This window comes from Trichomycterus rosablanca, chromosome 9 (genome assembly GCF_030014385.1).
Source record: "Trichomycterus rosablanca isolate fTriRos1 chromosome 9, fTriRos1.hap1, whole genome shotgun sequence".
Taxonomy (NCBI): Eukaryota; Metazoa; Chordata; class Actinopteri; order Siluriformes; family Trichomycteridae; genus Trichomycterus; species Trichomycterus rosablanca.
The window spans coordinates 25,491,441-25,511,654 of NC_085996.1; the positions used below are offsets into that span (position 1 = coordinate 25,491,441).

General features: G+C 40.5%; 2 protein-coding genes across 7 annotated transcripts in view; both read left to right on the forward strand.

Moving 5' to 3' along the window:
- Positions 1-1,699, forward strand: part of suco (SUN domain containing ossification factor) — a 95,619-nt gene extending 93,920 nt beyond the window's left edge. For all 5 annotated transcript variants that reach the window (XM_063002156.1, XM_063002157.1, XM_063002158.1 and 2 more), the window contains one exon: positions 580-1,699. In XM_063002156.1, the coding sequence (XP_062858226.1) occupies positions 580-1,092 (513 nt within the window). In that variant the 3' untranslated portion in view covers positions 1,093-1,699. The remainder of the gene's footprint in view (positions 1-579) is intronic.
- Positions 1,700-8,483: 6,784 nt separating this feature from the next.
- On the forward strand, positions 8,484-19,815 carry scrn2 (secernin 2). Of its 2 annotated transcripts, none has more exons than XM_063001297.1 (9): positions 8,484-8,975; positions 11,168-11,330; positions 11,838-12,019; positions 12,136-12,335; positions 13,049-13,264; positions 16,459-16,624; positions 18,001-18,181; positions 18,797-18,959; positions 19,448-19,815. In XM_063001297.1, the coding sequence occupies exons 2-8, from the start codon at positions 11,169-11,171 to the stop codon at positions 18,947-18,949; spliced, it is 1,260 nt and encodes a 419-aa protein (XP_062857367.1). In that variant the 5' UTR covers positions 8,484-8,975; position 11,168; the 3' UTR covers positions 18,950-18,959; positions 19,448-19,815. The 2 variants fall into 2 exon arrangements, with proteins under 2 accessions (XP_062857367.1, XP_062857368.1); XM_063001298.1 differs by lacking the exon at positions 8,484-8,975 and adding an exon at positions 10,332-10,350.
- Positions 19,816-20,214: the final 399 nt, after the last annotated feature.

The following is a 20,214-nucleotide window of genomic DNA, read 5'->3' on the forward strand; positions in this document are numbered from 1 at the left end:
TTGAGATCTGGGGAATTTGGAGGCCAAGTCAACACCTCAAACTTGTTGTTGTGCCCCTCAAACCATTCCTGAAGCATTTTTGCTTTGTGGCAGGATGCATCATCCTGCTGAAAGAGGCCACAGCCATCAGGGAATACCGTTTCCATGAAAGGGTGTACATGGTCAACAACAATGCTTAGGTAGGTGGTACGTGTCAAAGTAACATCCACATGGATGGCAGGACCCAAGGTTTCCCAGCACTTGCTGTTCACTTGCTGCCTAATATATCCCACCCACTAACAGGTGCCATGATAAAGAGATGATCAGTGTTATTCACTTCACCTGTCAGTGGTCATAATGTTATGCCTGGTCAGTGTAAAGAGCAGAGTAAGTCATTCGGAAAACAGCCTAGAAGTTACTCTTTTATTCTTATCAAAATTAAATTGCCTTTCTATTGAAAGAAATCTGTAACCAACTTAAAGTTGTACTATACCTTCACAATAGTTTTTTTTTATTTTTTTTATTGTTTTTACAGCTTTAGGTACTTTTCATTTGTTGTTTCAGGAATTAAATTATTTTCTTTGTATCATGTTCTGACAGAAAAAACGCTGCAAAATGAAATGTGCTGAGAAGGCCTCTGTGACGGCTGCTAACGGCAGTGGCGAAAGCGAGAGTGTGCAAGTGCCCCAATTCCTACCATCAACCTGCAACGCGGATACGTCTGCCTACTCATCTGAGGTGTCTCGCGTGTCTAAGTGCAACTCAGAAAGTTTATCTTCCTCCTCCTCCTCCTCCTCCTCGGCCTCATCCACAGTGTCAGACGAGTCCACCTCCAGTATCCCATCTGTTAACAGTGACTTAACTAACGGGCAGGTCCCAACAGCCAAGAGCAAGACAGAGAAGAGGTCCTTGAAGCGCCGCCGTTCTAAGATAGGCGATCAGCAGCAGGAGCAGCCACCACCACGATCACATGGCCGATATGGGACGGGGCTTCTGCACGCTCCCATTCCTGTTGCAACGTGTGTAATGCCTGCGCTTCAGGAGCTGATAAAGGGGAAACAGGAACTAGGCGTTGGGACGTTTAGAGTAACTGCTGTGACTAGCCATGTTTGAGTTGTCCCTTACATCATCCAGGAACTTTGCGTGGTTCTGTCTCTTACTATTCATTGAGCCAGACTTCCACATTGCTGGAACACAGATTGGAATACAGACTCCATGACAACAGTAACCCTAGTAACACCCCATCCCACTTAAATATTTATTCTGACATCCTCTTCTCTTTTATGTGCCTTTATTTGTCCGTTTCAAACTCACAAATGTCTACAGATGACAAATTGAGGTTAAGGATCTCTTTTTTGGGAGGTTTTGTATCTTTCTGAATGGGATTGTATATTTTCTTTTAAGAGGACCAGTAGGATGACCAGGCCAGAGAAGCAGCAGGAGCAGACACCTTTTCTACACACTACTATGGTCAACTGTCTTTTTCTTCCCTTATTACTCTCTCTCTCTCTCTCTAGTTTCTCAGTTTAGTCAGTGTTTGCCCTAGTCTCAAGTGTTCATACATTTTTTTTTGAGAAACAGGCTTTTACTCACACTCCTTTTTACTTTCAATGTGGCTGTATTTGTAACTCCAGTTCTCTCTATATTCTTTGTGATTGGTGGGACCAGAGTGTGTGTGTGTGTGTGTGTGTGTGTGTGTGTGTGTGTGTGTGTGTGTGTGTGTGTGTGTGGTGTGTGTGGTGTGGGTGTGTGTGTGTGTGGGGGTGTGTGTTTATTTGTGGGTGTGGGTAGATTGTATCTAATAGCACAGTGCTCCCTGGTACTTTAAGGCATGTCCATATTTGCACTTCTGTTCCAGAACCAGGTCTGTGTTGCCCTGAACCGCACAATGTATGAAAGTGATCTACCCCAGAGACCCAAATAATAGAATTTGTTCAGCAAAAAACTGCATGTCCTATAGTCATGTAGACCTTACAGTTACATGCAAGATGTGCTTTTGTTCTGATGTGCAAGAACAAAAAACACATTCAACAGCAGTCCTCACATAAGTCCACTGTTTTCCACCCTGTTTACTAAAATCTAGTTTCCTAATGCAGCCAGTTCTCACTAAACTGGTGCAATCCTGGGAACCAATCTGGGGTTTTCATATCCATTTCTCGGGTTGCATTTTAAGTTTCACATTGGTGGGGAAACAGATGCTGTCTGTATATCCAGCAGTGTCTCCTTGATATAGAGAACAAACAAATATCTGGTGTTCGATTTACATTGATTCTTATGTTGATTGGAGCAGGTCTGGGGGCTGGGTCCAAAGAATTATCTTCAAACTCCTTCTGGTCTTGTTTTGAGGAAGGGGTTTTTGGAGCCTTGGCTTGATAGCATACTTCTAATCGTATGCCTGCGGTGTAAAAAGTATCTATTATTCATGTTTATGATTTATGAGCTAAGTCAAAGCTGCTCGTTCAAATAAATCCAATTCTTCAAACCATATGTGTTAAAAAGGCTTTCCTGGATGCAGTGTTCCTTTTGCCACCACTGTAAAGGTTTAAATATATACTATATGGTCTTGTCGCTCAGGTGGCACAGTGGTCTAATATGCCAGCCCACCACTGCTGAGATCTGTGTTCAAATCTCAGCTGTGTTATCGGCCGGCTATGTCTGAGGTAAGGGTAGGTCAAATCCTTGTCTAGGGTGTTCCTGCCTTGCTTCCAGTGTTTCCCCAAAATGAGGCTGGCAGTGACGTGATCGCTGCAACTGGGAGCTGATCACATTCACACAACGTATGTTCCACGTCCAAGCTCATTTGAAGTAAACAGACCGGAGACCAATACCCATAATACCAAAATTTAGTGCATTTATGCTTAAATGTCCCAGACTTTGGTTCTTAGTTGACTTTTGGTTCACAACAGGAGTGCAAATGAGAAAACACACCTAGTTTACAAGAATAGCTGAACTTATGGCAAAACTAAAGTTGTGTAACTGATTTATGGTTTAAAAAATAATGGCCTGTGTGAAAACCAACCTGTTATGATCACGCCCTCATCCAAGTATTTGGTCCAAGTGTGATGACACAACATCCATTTATGTTAGCAGAACTTAATGAAGAACAGATCCAACCATTTGGCTTTTTGGTGGCTTTCCATGTATTGGTACATGTTTTCTCAAAGGGTCAAAGTCCTCCTCATGGCACTTTTGACTGTTCTGTTTTTAGAATATGATCAACGGTGTTTAAAGTTCAGGCGGGGCCTGCACTCAGCTGCAGCACATACATAGCAACATATACATTTCTTTATATTTTAAGCAGTTTATTGCGGTTTGTTTGTTTGTTTGTTTGTTTGTTTGTTTGTTAGTTACGTGAGCCAGCACTAAATAAAGCTGTTAACTTGTTTACTGCAGGTACCCGATTTTTAGGAACACACACACACACACACTATATATATCCAGACCCACACACAGATTTTTACAGAGGGTGCTGTTTTATTTATTTGTTTATTTATTATAAAGTCACTTTTGCCTTGGACTCTTTATGTGCAGGATTGGTCAACAGAAAGGGAGTTCTACCATCCTTGTAGTGGGTACTCTTTATTTAAACTTTAACATGCTTTATATGTTGTTTCACATGTACAAAACTTCATCATGGCACATCCAAAGTGTTTCTTATTTATTATTCAGAGCTGAAATCTGATTACAATAGCCACCATCACATTTATTACGTAGATGTGTTTATATTTCCTATTCACTTAATTCTCACTGATTCCTAATAGGTTTGTAAATGTTTCTCATGAGCTAGTCGACACTCATAACTAAGTCTGCCTTTACTCTGTTGCTCTATATGGTGGATCTGTTCTGATGAGTTCTTCACTGTAGTTGCAGTATTAAGGTGTCTGATTTCTAATCTGCCAGACGGATGTGTGTTAAGCAAACGTCTTTCTCATTCCTCTTGATCCACTTGTATAAACCATCACCTCTCTCATTGGCACTATACCTGCTGCTGTATGTCTCCTTTAACTCTGTTTGTATGTGATTGAAATGGCTATCTGAAGCATGTGTCCGTTCTGTTAGAACCTACGCTCTAACGATGTGTCTAACTGGTCATTGTGTGATGGTTGACTCAGTTCCTAACCTTGTCTCTTGTTGAAGCTTTCTTCAGATGAGAATATGAATTCTGTTTGGATTGAAACTAAAGGAAACGGTCCAGGTGGGTAAAAAGCATCATTTCAAAATTATTTCACCCAGAGATATTCCAAAAAATCTTTTTGTTTGTGTAAATGTAGATGATGATGTGCTTGTGTATTTGGTGTTTGTGTGTGTATGGGTGATTTTGAGATAAACCTATCATAACCCGATGATTAGAGGCGAGACTCTGGTGTTACCCAGGTCTTACTTCTTCAGCACTTTGGAGTGAGTACTCCTTATGCCTTTTGGTTTTTCTACACTTGCCCTTCTTCTCCCAGTGCTTTTCTTTGTGTCCTCCAGAGGCCATAGGCTTATGTATTAATGCAGCCCACCAGATAATATGTGAGAACGGGTTGCAAAGTATTTTTTTTAACTTGATTAATTGTAACTACAAAGATGTAGTGCCAATAGAAACTGTGAATTTCTAAATAAAACAATTTGTCTGTAATGCTGGTGTCAATAATTTGCTGTCTTTTTTTCCTCTATAGGTAAGGTAAGGTTAGCCAATCAAATTTCACAAACTTCCCAGCAACTCTAAAATTTATTTTGTTATTATTATTGTTACAAAGCCATGGATGCCACTGAAACACAGTAAGAGCTATGACCTTGTAACGAAGAATAACTTAAAATTTGACTGGTCTTTTAAAGGTCTCCAAAGGGTTTGGCAACAACTTATCCATGAGTTCACATCCCAGAAATGCACATCTCTAGCCTTGGCTAAAGTCATTGGTAAAGCAACAAGCTAAAAGTGGTATTTAAAAGAAAAACACTAATAACCAAGAAAAACTACATACTTTTTGAACATGCTGTTCACCCTGTTCTTCAATGGTCAGGACCACCACAGAGCAGGTATTATTTGGGTGGAGGATCATTCTCAGCCCTTCAGTGACACTGATATGGTGGTAGTGTGTTAGTGTGTGTTGTGCTGGTATGAATGGATCAGACTGTGGGGGTCCTGACCATTGAAGAACAGGGTGAACGCAGGCTAAAAAAGTATGCAGAAAAACAGATGGACTACAGTCAGTAATTGTAGACTGCTATCAGTCGTTTGTATGGACTGAAAACTTTGGATGGATTTGTTCTCTGCATCATTCTCTGTGTTGGATGAATGAAATTTATTTGTTTTGAATCACAGTAACAACAAATATTGTAATCAAATGCTTTCATATAAGCAACATTTAAAATGTCTGTTAATAATGCTGCAAAATTCTTCAGGTTTTATATTAGTATTAGTTTATATTTAGTTCATTAAGTTTCAAATGTTATATATCAGTGTTTATTATTGATTTTTTATTCAATATAAAACATTGGGACATGTCTTAAAATTTCTCAATTATTTAATATTAAAAATATTGGCACATGAACTAAAACGTTTAATTTGTTTAATAATAAAAATACTGGGACATGTCCTAAAATTTCTCATCCTGAAATTTCTTATTGTTCATCACATAAGAATTTTGGGACATGAACTAAAATGTCTACTTTTCTTATTAGTAACCGTTCACCTACATTTTAGGAAACTCTACCTGAAGTTGCACAATTAATAAATCAGCCAACGAGTTGGGGAGTTAAGGTTCACTGCTCACTCCTTTTTATTTCAGTATGTGGCCAAGGCCACAATAACAAGTGAGTAGTTCAGACTGCATCTGATAATCTAGGCCATAATGGTGGAATAATAGAGCTTTGATTATACTGGAATATAACTAAACTTTGTAAAGAGTAGTAGGTGTTTCTATTTTATGCTTGTTACAAAAATATGCTTTTTGGTTGCTGCATGAATCTGTATCCAACCAACTTTAAACGTAACTTAGCTATGATAGTTAATGTTAGTGATGGCTGATTGATTAACACTTTCAAATCTGCCCGTTTTTTTTTACCACAAAATGTTTGTTTCTACTTTAATACAATTACTGACACATTTTAGCAAAGGTATTTATTTTCACACATTATTTCTACATAACATTATCATTGTTATAACCCTTAAAGTGTTTCATTTCCAATTTTTAACTACATCAATAAAATTTAAAAATATCAAAATTAATTGTTGTAACAATGTTGTGACCACTTATTTGTGTTTGCAGTGTACCTCCGCAGGCAAACAGTACGCCCAGACTGGTTCTAACCCACAAAAGTCCAGAAAGGTGTTATTTCTTGCTATTTTTAGATCACAACAACAAAAGATGTCTTCTTGACATGACAAGATCAAAAGAAATAACACATAGCCTTTCTAGACTTCCATACTAACCACTTTATCCTAATTCTGATATTCTTAGAGATAAAAGAAAGCTGGAGAAATCCACCTGGCAAGGAAAAATATGTGAAACTCTTCAAAAACATTGACAGGAGCTGCAGTACCATTCCACCCAACAACAAAAAAATTATGCATTTATAATAAGATTAGGGTGACACATGGCTCAGTGGGTAGCACTGTCGCCTCACAGAAAGAAGGTCCTGGTTTGATTCCCAGTTGGAGCAGTCCGGGTCCGTTCTGTGTGGAGTTTGCATGTTCTCCCGTGTCTTCATGGGTTTCCTCCGGGTGCTCCGGTTTCCTCCCACAGCCCAAAAACATGCAAGTAAGGTTGCCAACCGTCCCGTAAAATACAGTATCGTTCCTTATTTGGAAACTAAACGTGGTGTTCTGTATTGAACTGATACGGGACACGCTTTGTTCCGTATTTTTATTAATGCTGCAGATTAGACTGAGACAGGGTGATATGTATGAAGCAGAAGGAAACTGCTGCTGCGGTGGGAATTAGAAAGCATTTGGTTATTATTTTAAGTAGTATTTACTTTTAGTCTAAGTAACGCCGTGTGTGCGCAGGCATATCAGCATAACAACCTGCTTATTACTCCGCTGTTTGAGTAGCGCAGTGGGCAGAGCGCATCAAGCATATTTTCCCCTAGGTTCGGATCCGGCTTAGGGCGAAACTAAAGTAACACAAGCAGGGCCGGCGCTATGGGGGCGCTGGGGTGGGCATTACCCCTCCCAGATTTTCTCACTGCCCCCTTAAGCAACGCAGTCCAGAACCTGGGCTGCATGTCAGTGTGAAGATAGATTATGTAAAAATGTTGTTTGAACTATTGAGAAAGAATGTTACATGATGTTCTTCATGCATGTTGTTTTGTCTAAAATCTGGTTCTGATTTATTATTATAAAGAATGAAAATAATAAATGTTAAACAGCCTAAATAAAACATTTTGATAATGTTCCTATGACCTGTTATATTTTTTATAGGTGCAACCCTAAACGCCTACCCCCTGCTCCCGCTCAGGTAAACACCCGCCATCCCACCCCCCACCCTATGCCTTTCGCCAACCCGCCAGCCCAGGGTGTTCCTTATTTCCAGTTCTTAAACTGTAAATTGTCCATGTCTGTGTTTGACATTAAATACTACAACTGAGGCCGCTCAGGTGGCGCAGCGGTAAAGTACGCTAGCGCACCAGAGTTGGGGTTATGAATACATCGTATCGAATCTCAGCTCTGCCTTCCGACTGGGCTGGGCGGCTGCATGAACAACGATTGGCTGTTGTTCAGGGTTAGGGGTAAAAAGTCGGATCATCGGCCCCTGCTGGCTGACTGATGGCGCCTGCATAGGGCTGAGGAATAATGCTGATGTGGGTGTGGCCCTCTGTACACAGTGCCCGTCGCACTGGCGATTTCTCTAAGACTGCAAGGGAAGCTCAGCTTCCCCTAAAATGTCAAAAATGTAATGGTCAAATATGTACAGTTGTAATACATTTGTTACAGTTGTTAACATTTCATTGACTACAAATGCGTTAGAACACGTTAATCTCGAAGACGAGTTCGTTCAGAATCAGCTACTTATCACAAATCGACTGACTCGATTTTGTTAACTCCCGTAGCGTCAATGCATTTGCCCGTAGAAGCTGAGCGTCTATTCACTTCTATGGGACTGCATGGAAGGGTTTTTTCATTGCTTCGAAACTCGCCGGTCATTGGATAAATGCCACGATTTTGTCCCGCCCCTGGACGCTGAGCTTCTCTGGGAGTGAATGGAGCTGTGGGCGGGTCTGGATGCGGAGCTTCTGCAAGATGATTGGAGGATCAGTAGAAAGGCTGAATCCCGTTTTGATTGACAGCTATTTTGAGATCTACTCGTCACTTAATCACTGGGAGCTTCAGTCCCATCGCGGATTTTGCGAGTGAAGTCGCCTACTTGGTACGATAGGATCACAGGCCATTTTCTTGAAAAGGAACGGAGGGCAGAATTTATGTATGAATAAATTGACAAATTTTATGATGTAAGCCGACAATGAGCTTCCCCTCTTTGAAAGACCAGCAGCCGCCACTGGCCCGTCGGTGTATGAACTCGACTGGTGCAGGTGCAAAATGCAGTCTGTACTGACTGTACGTGCCGGAGGGGGCGTATGTCAGTTGAGAGGCGTCCTCAGTCTGCGGTGAAGGGTCGAATCAGTATAGAGAACGCAAACAGGGCAATCGGACACGACTAGATTAGGGGAGAAAATTGGGGTGGAAAAAGTGGGAAAAATTATAAAAAAATAAAAATAAAAAAAATACTAGAACTGATGAATCTTGTGTAACCAGTAACTCACCTGTCCTGTCATGAATGTAACCAAAGAGTAAAACATGACGTTAAAAGCCTAATAAATAAAGAAAGAAAAGATTAAATCATACAATTTGACATTTTGGGGCACACATAAGCTCTGACTCTTGTACTACTGATCAGAAGAAACTGCTGACTTACTCATACTGACTTTTATTTTGACAGTGCTAGTTCGGCAGGTTCACACAGACAGTCCTCATATCTACCTGTTTACAGTGCGGTTCAGAATATCCTGAGGTAATAACTTTATTATATTAATGTAAAATATTGTGTGAAATAAAGCTTAAACATAAAGAGACAAACCATTTAATGTAGGGAGATGTTACTCTGTTATTCAGTAATGGTGTGAACCGCTATATTACAGACAGGCCGATTAAATACAAGTAGATGAAATGTAATGCTGTCATGTCTTGTTTGGTGAATAAATGAATGAATGATTTAACAGAGTGGGATGTGTATATAGAGAAGCAGGACTGGTGTACTATAGTGGATAAGCCGCAATCTGAGCTGTCAGTAGAGAGATTTAACACTGCTGTGTAATCCCAGCACATCCCTGTACATTCTCACCAACACTTTATCTGATTCATCTGATTCTGTAGCATGTAAATGTGATGTTTTGTTATATCTCTGTTAAATGAAGTAATAATTAAGACCCTATATTTGCACCTCATTGCTGCCTTTTCAGAGACTTGTTTCATAAAGACCAAATTAAACCATAAAGCAAATAATAAATGTCATATATAAATCACCCAGAGTAACAAGAAACACTACAGTCAGTATTTGGGTTAAAATTACATGATCTGCCAGTGTTTAGTTCCACTACTTTGACTTAAGTTAATACAACCCCAAATCAGAAAAAGTTGGGACTAGGGATGTAACGATACACTCTACCCATGCTGCGATGCGATTCACGATACTGGGTTCACGATACGATTTTTTCCCGATTTTTTAAACTGAAATTAAAGACAAATTATGACAGTTTCCTTTTATAATTTCTCTTAAAAAAAGAAAATAAAATCCTGTATTTGTGCTTATCTTTTATTTATCTAAATAATGAATGCCCTTTTATTTCTGAGGTAGGTACAAACTATGCAAAACAATTTAGAATTAAGCCCAATTTGGCTGAAAAACCCCGAATTTGGCAACCAGGCGTATAGCGCCAGTGACGCCAACAAGGCGAGGTGTATAGCGCCAGTGCCCTCTGCTGTTTAAAATGAATATCGATTCATTTTACAAGTCAAATCTATTTGAATCGTGGAATTTTTTAATCGGTTATTAACTGTCTTGTGGAGAATCGTTACATCCCTAGTTGGGACGGTATGAAAAATGCAAATAAAATAAAAATGCAGTGTTCCTTACATTTACTTTGACTTTTATTTGATTGCAGAAAGCTTAACCCAAGATATTTCATGTTCTCTCTGCTCAACCTGATTTCATTTGTTAATATACCTCCATTTCTGCATTTCAGGCCTGCAAAACATTCCAAAAAAAGTTGGGACAGGGGCAGTTTAGGGCTAGTAATGAGGTGAAACAACTAAATAATGATGTGATTCCAAACAGGAGATGTTAACAGGTGATTGTAATCATGGTTTGGTACTAAAGCAGCATCCAGGTAAGGCTGAGCGTGAGAAAATTATTAAAATGTTTAAAAACAATGTACCTCGAAGAAGGTATACAGTGCATAATATCATTAAGCTATTCAAGGAATCGGGAGGAATTTCAGTGTGTGAAGGCCAAAGGGGCAAGCTTAAGCTTAAGACGTGTTTGCAGGAAGAATGGGGCAAAATAAAAGCTGAAACACTAAATCACTTGTTCTCCTCGCTGCCAAAACGTCTTTTATGTGTGGTGAAAAGGAATGGCAACATTACAAAGTTGTAAATGCTTTACTTTCCCAACTTTTTTTGGAATGTGTTGCAGGCCTGAAATGCAGGAATGGATGTTTATTAATAAATGAAATGAAGTTGAGCAGATAAAACATAAAATATCTTGGGTTCATCCTGTCTGCAATGACAATACAATACACACAATATATGTTGTTGGTACAGAATGCTTAAAAATAAAAATTTGTAGTACACCACTGATACCAGTGTTGCACTGTGCTCTGTGCTTATGCTACTTTAATGTGTCACTGGTGTATTAGTGTTTTGTAATGGGCATTGATTTAGCCAAGTTCTAACACATGCAACAGAGGCCAAAAGTCACCTGACCTAAACCCCAGTGAGCAATTATGGGCACATTTAAAGACAGCGAATGCCAGGCATTTAGTAACATTACTAGATGCTCTTTTGAACATTCAGAAACTGTGCTGGGACTATATGTATTGTAAGATTTTGCACAAAGTTTGCAAACTTTGGGACCTTAAAATATTTAACTGTGTTACATTTTTAGTTTTTGTTAATTAACTCAGTCCTTGTTCTGATTTGTTTTAGGATGGCCGAACCACCCCAGTCATGTGACTGTTTTGTTTCTCTACCGCCTGGTTCTAAGTACGATCATGTGATATTTGGGAAGAATTCGGACCGGCCAAGGGATGAGGTGCAGGAAGTGGTTTACTACCCTGCTGCATCACATGCTCCTGGGGTCACTGTGGAGGTGAGTATTTACACCAGGATACACTGATCAGATAGTATCAGTCTTACCAGTAAAACACTGAATCCGTCTTAAAGCACATGTAATGCATTTTCAAGATTAATCCACTGTTTCGGATGTTTGTAATTTTAATTAGCCCAACTGCAAATAATTTACATGAACAATGAGAGGACAACAGAAGCATGTATTATGACAGTCAATAGTCTACAGTCATGTATTATAATTTGAGCAGTGTTTATTTCCGTTTGCGATTGATTGAAACACTTACATTCTTTCCACAAAAAGCTTTTTATAAATTAGATTTTTTTTCTGTTGTTGATTTTTTTTTTAAATATGCTGATTTATAAATATAAATCTATCAAATTAATAATCTTGTAGTGTAAAAAGTTCTATAAGGTCATTAACTTTGTTGCAAGGCCATCTAATTATTTGCCAGTGATTACGACTACATGGCCAAACGTATGTGTACAAAAGTAGAGCTGAGCTGTTAACCTTTCTTTTTCCTCCCAGTGCACATACATCTCAATACCGCAAGTGGAACACACACATGCAGTGGTGCTGAGCAGGCCCGCCTGGCTTTGGGGGGCTGAAATGGGGGCCAATGAACATGGCGTGTGTGTTGGGAATGAAGGAGTGTGGACCCAAGAACCCGTGAGTCCAGAAGAAGCACTGCTAGGCATGGACCTGGTCCGGTGAGTTGCATGGGATACTTTAAGATCATATTAGGGTTTTACCTGCATATCATGGTTTGACATTTTTGGCTTGAGTAATGAACTGGGTGTGCTGTGTGTACTGGATGTGGGTTCAGGTTGGCTCTGGAGAGAGGGAACAGTGCATGGGCTGCTCTGTCTGTAATCACCGAGCTGTTGGAGCATCATGGGCAGGGAGGAGCGTGCAGAGAAGATCCTGAACACTTCAGCTACCACAACACCTTCCTGCTAGCCGATCGCCAGGAGGCATGGGTACTTGAGACTGCCGGGAAACTGTGGGCTGCTCAAAAAATCACAGGTTAAACATTGCACTGTTTTTTTTGCATGTATTTCATTTTCTTAAAGTTAAAAGTGAACCTTGAACTTTATCTAATAGGCACTTTGTTGACCTCTCACCTTCTAATGAGGTGGAGTAGCTGTTCTAAATTCTAGGTTTGACTGGGTGTGGGTAAATGTGTGATGGTCTGTATGGGACAGGGACTCTGTAAAGGGGCAGTGTAGCTCTGGGCTACCACTCAGAAGGTTCAAATCCCCGTTCAGCCAGTCAGCCACCATTGAGTCTTTGTCCAAGACTAGTAACCAGACAAGATCTCTTGGCTTTGGGGGCAGCGTACAATAGCTGACCCTGCACTCTGTTTCCGGCCTTCAGACAAGCTGGGGTATGGTAAAAATGAATTCACGTTAGTAAATATGACTATAAGCCATTCTTCCACTTTGCACTTGTGTTTCTAGTTAGGCTGCGTCCCAGTGGTGGCCCCCTGGTTGTGCACTCTAAAGACACATTTGGCTGTGTAGCAGAGGCCAGATTGAGAGTCACCTCCTTGTTGCTGTTGCACTTAGGAAGGCTGGTATCACTATAAATTATTTAATTAATTAAAATGTTGAGTGTTTTTACATCGATTATAAAATAACAAAAGTCTAGTTACACACATACACACAAACACAGTGCACACTGTTTTTGGTGCCTGCTTTAAAGAGTGACACAGCTATTTTCTTTGTTCACTTTGCCAGAGGGAGTAAAGAACATCTCTAACCAGCTGACGATAGGCACCGAGATCACTGCTGAGCACCCGGAGCTGCGCAGCATGGCTCAGTCTCAGGGCTGGTGGAGTGGAGAGGGCGAGTTTAACTTCAGTGCTGCTTTTAGCCCCGACAACCCCCCTGCTAGAATGGAACTGGCCAAACAGCGCTATAAAGGAGGCACAGAACTGCTTCAGAAGCATGATGGTGCGTAAATATATGTCAACCGTATGACATTTTAGCATTTTAATTTGGAAATGTATTAAAATAAATAATAATAATGTGAGCTACTGAGATTAAGCTTTCCAGCAATTTCTGAAAAGGATTGATGTAAGGGTTATTAGTAAGCGTGATGCTGATACTGCAAAGATTTTTGAATCCCTGCAATATTTGTTCTTGTATGTTCGACATTGTACACTGATCAGATATAACATTAAAACCACCCGCCTAACATGCGTAGTGGGTAGAGCTTTGGGCTATTAACTGAAAGCTTGAGAGTGAATCCCAGCTCTGCCATGCTTCCACTGTTTGGCCCTTGAGCAAGGCACTTAACCCTCTCTGCTCTAGGGGTGCCGTATGATGGCTGACCCTGCATTCTGACCCCAGCTTCCAAACAAGCTGGGATGTGCGAAGAAAGAATTTTGTTGTACTGTACACCTGTGTATGTATATATATATATATATATATATATATATATATATATATATATATAGTGTATCACAAAAGTGAGTACACCCCTCACATTTCTGCAGATATTTAAGTATATCTTTTCATGGGACAACACTGGCAAAATGACACTTTGACACAATGAAAAGTAGTCTGTGTGCAGCTTATATAACAGTGTAAATTTATTCTTCCCTCAAAATAACTCAATATACAGCCATTAATGTCTAAACCACCGGCAACAAAAGTGAGTACACCCCTAAGAGACTACACCCCTAAATGTCCAAATTGAGCACTGCTTGTCATTTTCCCTCCAAAATGTCATGTGATTTGTTAGTGTTACTAGGTCTCAGGTGTGCATAGGGAGCAGGTGTGTTCAATTTAGTAGTACAGCTCTCACACTCTCTCATACTGGTCACTGAAAGTTCCAACATGGCACCTCATGGCAAAGAACTCTCTGAGGATCTTAAAAGACGAATTGTTGCACTACATGAAGATGGCCAAGGCTACAAGAAGATTGCCAACACCCTGAAACTGAGCTGCAGCACAGTGGCCAAGATCATCCAGCGTTTTAAAAGAGCAGGGTCCACTCAGAACAGACCTCGCGTTGGTCGTCCAAAGAAGCTGAGTGCACGTGCTCAGCGTCACATCCAACTGCTGTCTTTGAAAGATAGGCGCAGGAGTGCTGTCAGCATTGCTGCAGAGATTGAAAAGGTGGGGGGTCAGTCTGTCAGTGCTCAGACCATACACCGCACACTACATCAAATTGGTCTGCATGGCTGTCACCCCAGAAGGAAGCCTCTTCTGAAGTCTCTACACAAGAAAGCCCGCAAACAGTTTGCTGAAGACATGTCAACAGAGGACATGGATTACTGGAACCATGTCCTATGGTCTGATGAGACCAAGATTAATTTGTTTGGTTCAGATGGTCTCAAGCATGTGTGGCGGCAGTCAGGTGAGAAGTACAAAGATAAGTGTGTCATGCCTACAGTCAAGCATGGTGGTGGGAATGCCATGGTCTGGGGCTGCATGAGTGCAGCAGGTGTTGGGGAGTTACATTTCATTGAGGGACACATGAACTCCAATATGTACTGTGAAATACTGAAGCAGAGCTTCCTCCGGAAACTGGGTCGCAGGGCAGTGTTCCAGCATGATAATGACCCCAAACACACCTCTAAGACGACCACTGCTTTATTGAAGAGGCTGAGGGTAAAGGTGATGGACTGGCCAAGCATGTCTCCAGACCTAAACCCAATAGAACATCTTTGGGGCATCCTCAAGCGGAAGGTGGAGGAGCGCAAAGTCTCGAATATCCGCCAGCTCCGTGATGTCGTCATGGAGGAGTGGAAAAGCATTCCAGTGGCAACCTGTGAAGCTCTGGTAAACTCCATGCCCAGGAGAGTTAAGGCAGTTCTGGGAAATAATGGTGGCCACACAAAATATTGACACTTCAGGAACTTTCACTAAGGGGTGTACTCACTTTTATTGCCGGTGGTTTAGACATTAATGGCTGTATATTGAGTTATTTTGAGGGAAGAATAAATTTACACTGTTATATAAGCTGCACACAGACTACTTTTCATTGTGTCAAAGTGTCATTTTGTCAGTGTTGTCCCATGAAAAGATATACTTAAATATCTGCAGAAATGTGAGGGGTGTACTCACTTTTGTGATACACTGTGTGTATATATATATATATATATATATATATATGACAAGTAACGGCATTCTAACACATGGACTCAACAAGACATCTGAAGGAGTCCTGTGGCATCTGGTGATGGGACTGAACCAGGAGCTTTGTAATACATACAAAACAACTCATACAAAAACTTCTTAATTTGGTCAGACACAAAATCCCACTTATGCCTAGTTCACACTACACGATTTTTGCCCTGATTTTCGCTCGGCGACTGGTCGGCGATTGATTTTCCGGGTCGGGAGCAACTCAGCGTTCACTCGGCGATCAAAAAGTTTGAACTACCCAACAACTCGACCCGACCGGCTCGCCGACCGCTCGGCGACTGGATTGAGTTTTCTAGCAGGTCAGATATCTGATCTCAGATGTGCGACTGGAAATGAGTGACATGTCGAACAGCCAATGAGAACACAGGATACGGTGTGAAGGGAAACGCAGGAGAGGATATAGTTTATATCAGTATACACCGGCACACACACGTTTTACAGTATTTCTGATTTGATCGTCCTCTACAAAACATAATACCCCCGCTGCATTACAAAATTATTAATTAACCTCAAACTTACTACAGAACAAGCCATATACTGTTCGTGTTGCCAAATCAGATTCATTTATTTTTCCTCTTTGATTTTACGCTGCACATCAGACCACAAACAATTTGATCTCTCGCTACTTGTTGACGTGCATTTTTGGACGTGGTATCGTTAAACTTCTCGTCACTTCTCACGTGTGTTTTTGTTAAGAAAAAAAAGCGAGACCAGAGAATCTCGTCTGCAATTCCAGTTGGTGATGGATCGTGTAGTGTGAAACCCCCTATCGCCGATCAGTCGTGTAGTGTGAAATATACACCGACTGAAAGACTCCCGAGTGCAAGAGATTCAGTCGTGTAGTGTGAACTGTACAGCGACCTGACGACTTGGAAAGTCGTGTAGTGTGAACTTGGCATTACAAGCCATGGAATCTCTAAACACCGATTACCTCACTATCAGCGCAATACATGCAAAAGTGAAAAAAGCTTGTGTGTGTCCCTGTGCTCCAGGCTCTGTAACAGGGGAGGTGATGATGAGCATCTTAAGAGACAAACCCAGCGGGATCTGCATGGATTCAGAAGGTTTTCATACCACAGGCAGCATGGTTTCAATCCTGCCACGAGATACCAGCATGCCCTGTGTTCACTTCTTCACTGCCACACCTGACCCCTCCAGGTGGTTCTCTCCCCTCAAAGGGTTACTTCAAATAAAATAATAATAATATGCAAAAAGTAGTCAAATATTAAGACACACAGCCAAGTCATGCTAAAAGTTCTCCTCCCGGGCCTTAAATGTTTATACACAATTTGGCCAAAAGTATGTGGATATCTTTGTAAAATCATCATTGTAAAATTTTGATGCAGAACATCCAAATCCAGTAAACTCCAAGTTATCTAGGTTCTCATGATGTGCCGACGTTACTTAGATAATATCAGTAAATAAATAATACGTAAATACTGATGTTGCGTAGTCTGTGTGTGTCTCAGAATCCATACTGTGTACAGCCTAATGACAGAGTACTGATACCACCAATCAAAATGACTAATTAAACTTACTATTTAACACCAGCACCGAGTTTCTGAACTCCCAGGTTCGAGGCTCGGGGTTGCCACCGGTCGGCTGGGTGCCATCTGGCGGGCATAATTGTCCACCGTATCTGCAGGGTGGGGACCGGACTATATGTGAGTGGGTGGGTCTTCATACGCTGTGTATTGACCCTGATTGGCAGAAGAGACGCCCGTGCAGGAAGCATGGACGAGAAGAGGAGGGCTGTACACGTGTAAAGAAGGTGTGGGCAGCGGCAATCTGGGGTCTGTCAGCAGCGGAAGACAAATTGGATGCGCTAAATCGGGAGGGAAAATGGGGAGAAAAATGCATTAAAAAAAAACTTACTATTTAGTACAGTTGCTGGCATAAAGGATAAACATTTATTCTAAACAGATGTATTAAATGGTATAAAATGACCAGTTTTGGGGGGCTTGGGTGGTGCAGCTGTCTAATATGCTAACCCCACCATAGCTGAGATCTCAAGATCTTAGAATTGCTGCCAACCTGGCCAGGCATTCAGACTGGCACAGTTGGATGTACATGGGGTATAAAGGTTTAATGGGCTTCATTGTCGCTGTACAATTGAGATCTTTGCTGTCTGGTTAAGGTGCCTGAAGTATTGTTAGGGTACTCAAGTTCATAGCAACTCTCTCCATATGTGGTACAGGTGACAGTCCCCTACTGGCATGTTTAAAGATGTGGTTAGTGAGAGCATTCGCTTTGTAGCATTAGGTATATCAGTAAAATGATACATAAAGTAAAAAAAAAAAACTTTGAAATAACTGTGCTTCAGACCAATGTTAACAGTAAAGAGTAAAAATGTAAACGGTTTATTGGATTTTTTGCTTTATCAAATGACTGGAACACACTTTTTGTCCATAAATTCTTTCATAAGTTTATTGTGTTTTTTTTTTTGTATATATATCATACAATATATAAGTTATGTAATGATATGTTATAATCATACCTTATACTAACCTACTGTGTTATTTCTTTCACTACAGGTCTGTTTTTAAGCCATTTATATTCTCGGAGAGCATGCGTCCGGTCACTATGGTGATGTCTCCACAGTATGGCTCAGAAGATCCTGTGAAGGCTCAGCCTCGATTCCAGCACCACGTTGACAGGAAGCATGAGCTTTACAAAGCCCACCAGTCAGCACTGGCCACCATGGATGAAAAACCAGTGAGAAAAATTAGTGAAGGCTGTAGAGCTTCACAGTCCTATCACAGTCCTAAAGATCTGAGTTCTACATAATTGTAGTAAAGTGTAGTGTGAAGTAAAGTATGATATTGTCGCTGTCTGATGAAAAACACGTATCTCCAAAAACCCAACTTTTCAAAAACTTTTTTCCCTGACAGTAACGGTGCAAACAAACCACAGATTGCGACATTTAGATACAATTCAGCACAGAAATAAAAGTATATCTTTATCAGGTCGTCAATCCGTCTGTTTCATATGCAAAATGGACTTACGTGTACAAATATAAGTCATTTTTAAACAGTAAAGGAGGGGAAGGAAGAGGAGATACGCGGTTTTGATGGACCGATCTAACAGCCAATGGAGATACTCGTTAAAGAGATTGCGTGATTTTTCATCTTTTAATTGGTCATTTTGATATTCGCTGCTATTGACAGAGATTTCTACCCACAATCAACACATGTAAAAAAGTGAAAACCGCTAAAAGTGGAGATACGTGTTTTTCAATGGGCAGCGACGATATATTTAATATTAGTAATAATATTAGTTACATGACTTTTTTGTTGTAATGTTGATCAGTTTTTGATTACATTTATTTAGGATGGTGGAGCTTCTCTGCAGGAAACTATGCACTTCTTGGAGTCACAGTGTCTACAGGAGATTGAAGCCATGCTTAGAGGGGAGGTAGAGGGCCAGGAGCTCGGCGACCTCTTTTTTGACTGCGTAGACACAGAAATAAAGTTCTACCAGTGAGACAAAGCAGGTAAATAAACATTTAAACCGTGGTAATTCATGTAACCGTGGTAATATGTAATACATATTACACATACTGTATAAATCCTCATGCAGTTACATTCTTATTACAGCCTTCTTCAACAAATATGATCATTACTCATGTTTCTGCCTCTAACAGTAACCAAAACTTAACATTATTTGTTATTGATTTTAGCCCTGTTGCACTAGCCACAGTGGACTTACTTTTACAGCCTTGGATATCATATTCAGTCCTAGGTTTATAGGGCTTTGCATTAGGTGTTGGGAGTCACTTATAACACAGATATGGTATAACAAATTATGATTCTCACTTTGGCTAATCTGTATAATATCAGGTCATTACCTAAATCTAAAGTAATGCAAGGGTTATTTCCTAACAACAGAAAGATGCCTTATCAACATTTGTCTTTTGAGTATGTTTGATTGTTTGCATTATCAGTAATGTGTCTTATGTTCTAATGTTTTACTGTTTTTCAGTTACCTTGTGAATATAACTAGTGTTTGCTGATCTGCCCTGGAGAGGGATGGGCTCGTTTGCTTCGATCCACCTCTTATAGTTTCCCCGACGCCATGTAACACATCGTGATGCACATTATAATGCCACACTAATTGTAACTGTATGAAACAGGTACTAGATATTCATGTTGAGCATTGTATTATAGTAGTCATCTGGGCATATTAATGCTACATTAATGAGTAATGGATAGATGACTTAAGGTGTGTGTAGAACTTTGTGAAAAGGGAATAGGATAGAATTGCTTAGATCATTCCTGTGTTAGTGTATGACTGTTAAGCTGCCTGGCAGCTCCTCACAGATGAATGTCAATAAAGATTAATACTTTTAAGCCTGATTGTCTTTATTTTTGCTACTTGGCAGATTGTTTTTAACTGTATATTTGTTCTTACAACAGTCATTTCATGCATCTTCTTATGAGACTGTATTTGCATGGTTTTAACCACATACACCGATCAGCCATAACATTAAAACCACCTCCTTGTTTCTACTCTCACTGTCATTTGATCAGCTTCCCTTACCATATAGAAGCACTTTGTAGTTCTACAATTACTGACTGTAGTCTATCTGTTTCTTTGCGTGCTTTGTTATCCTGCTTTCACCCTGTTTTTCAATGGTCAGGTATTATTTAAGTGGTGGATGAGTCTCAGCCCTGCAGTGACAATGACATGGTGGTGGTGTGTTAGTGTCTGTTGTCCTGGTATGAGTGGATCAGACACAGCAGTGCTGC

What these genes read in the sequence shown, in the direction of transcription:
- scrn2 (XM_063001297.1), top strand. Translation starts at nt 11,169, where the DNA reads ATGGCCGAACCACCCCAGTCATGTGACTGTTTTGTTTCTCTACCGCCT. An exon ending in CTCCTGGGGTCACTGTGGAG is followed by an intron (nt 11,331 to 11,837) that starts GTGAGTATTTAC and finishes TTTTCCTCCCAG; the next exon opens with TGCACATACATCTCAATACC. An exon ending in CCACCATGGATGAAAAACCA is followed by an intron (nt 18,182 to 18,796) that starts GTGAGAAAAATT and finishes ACATTTATTTAG; the next exon opens with GATGGTGGAGCTTCTCTGCA.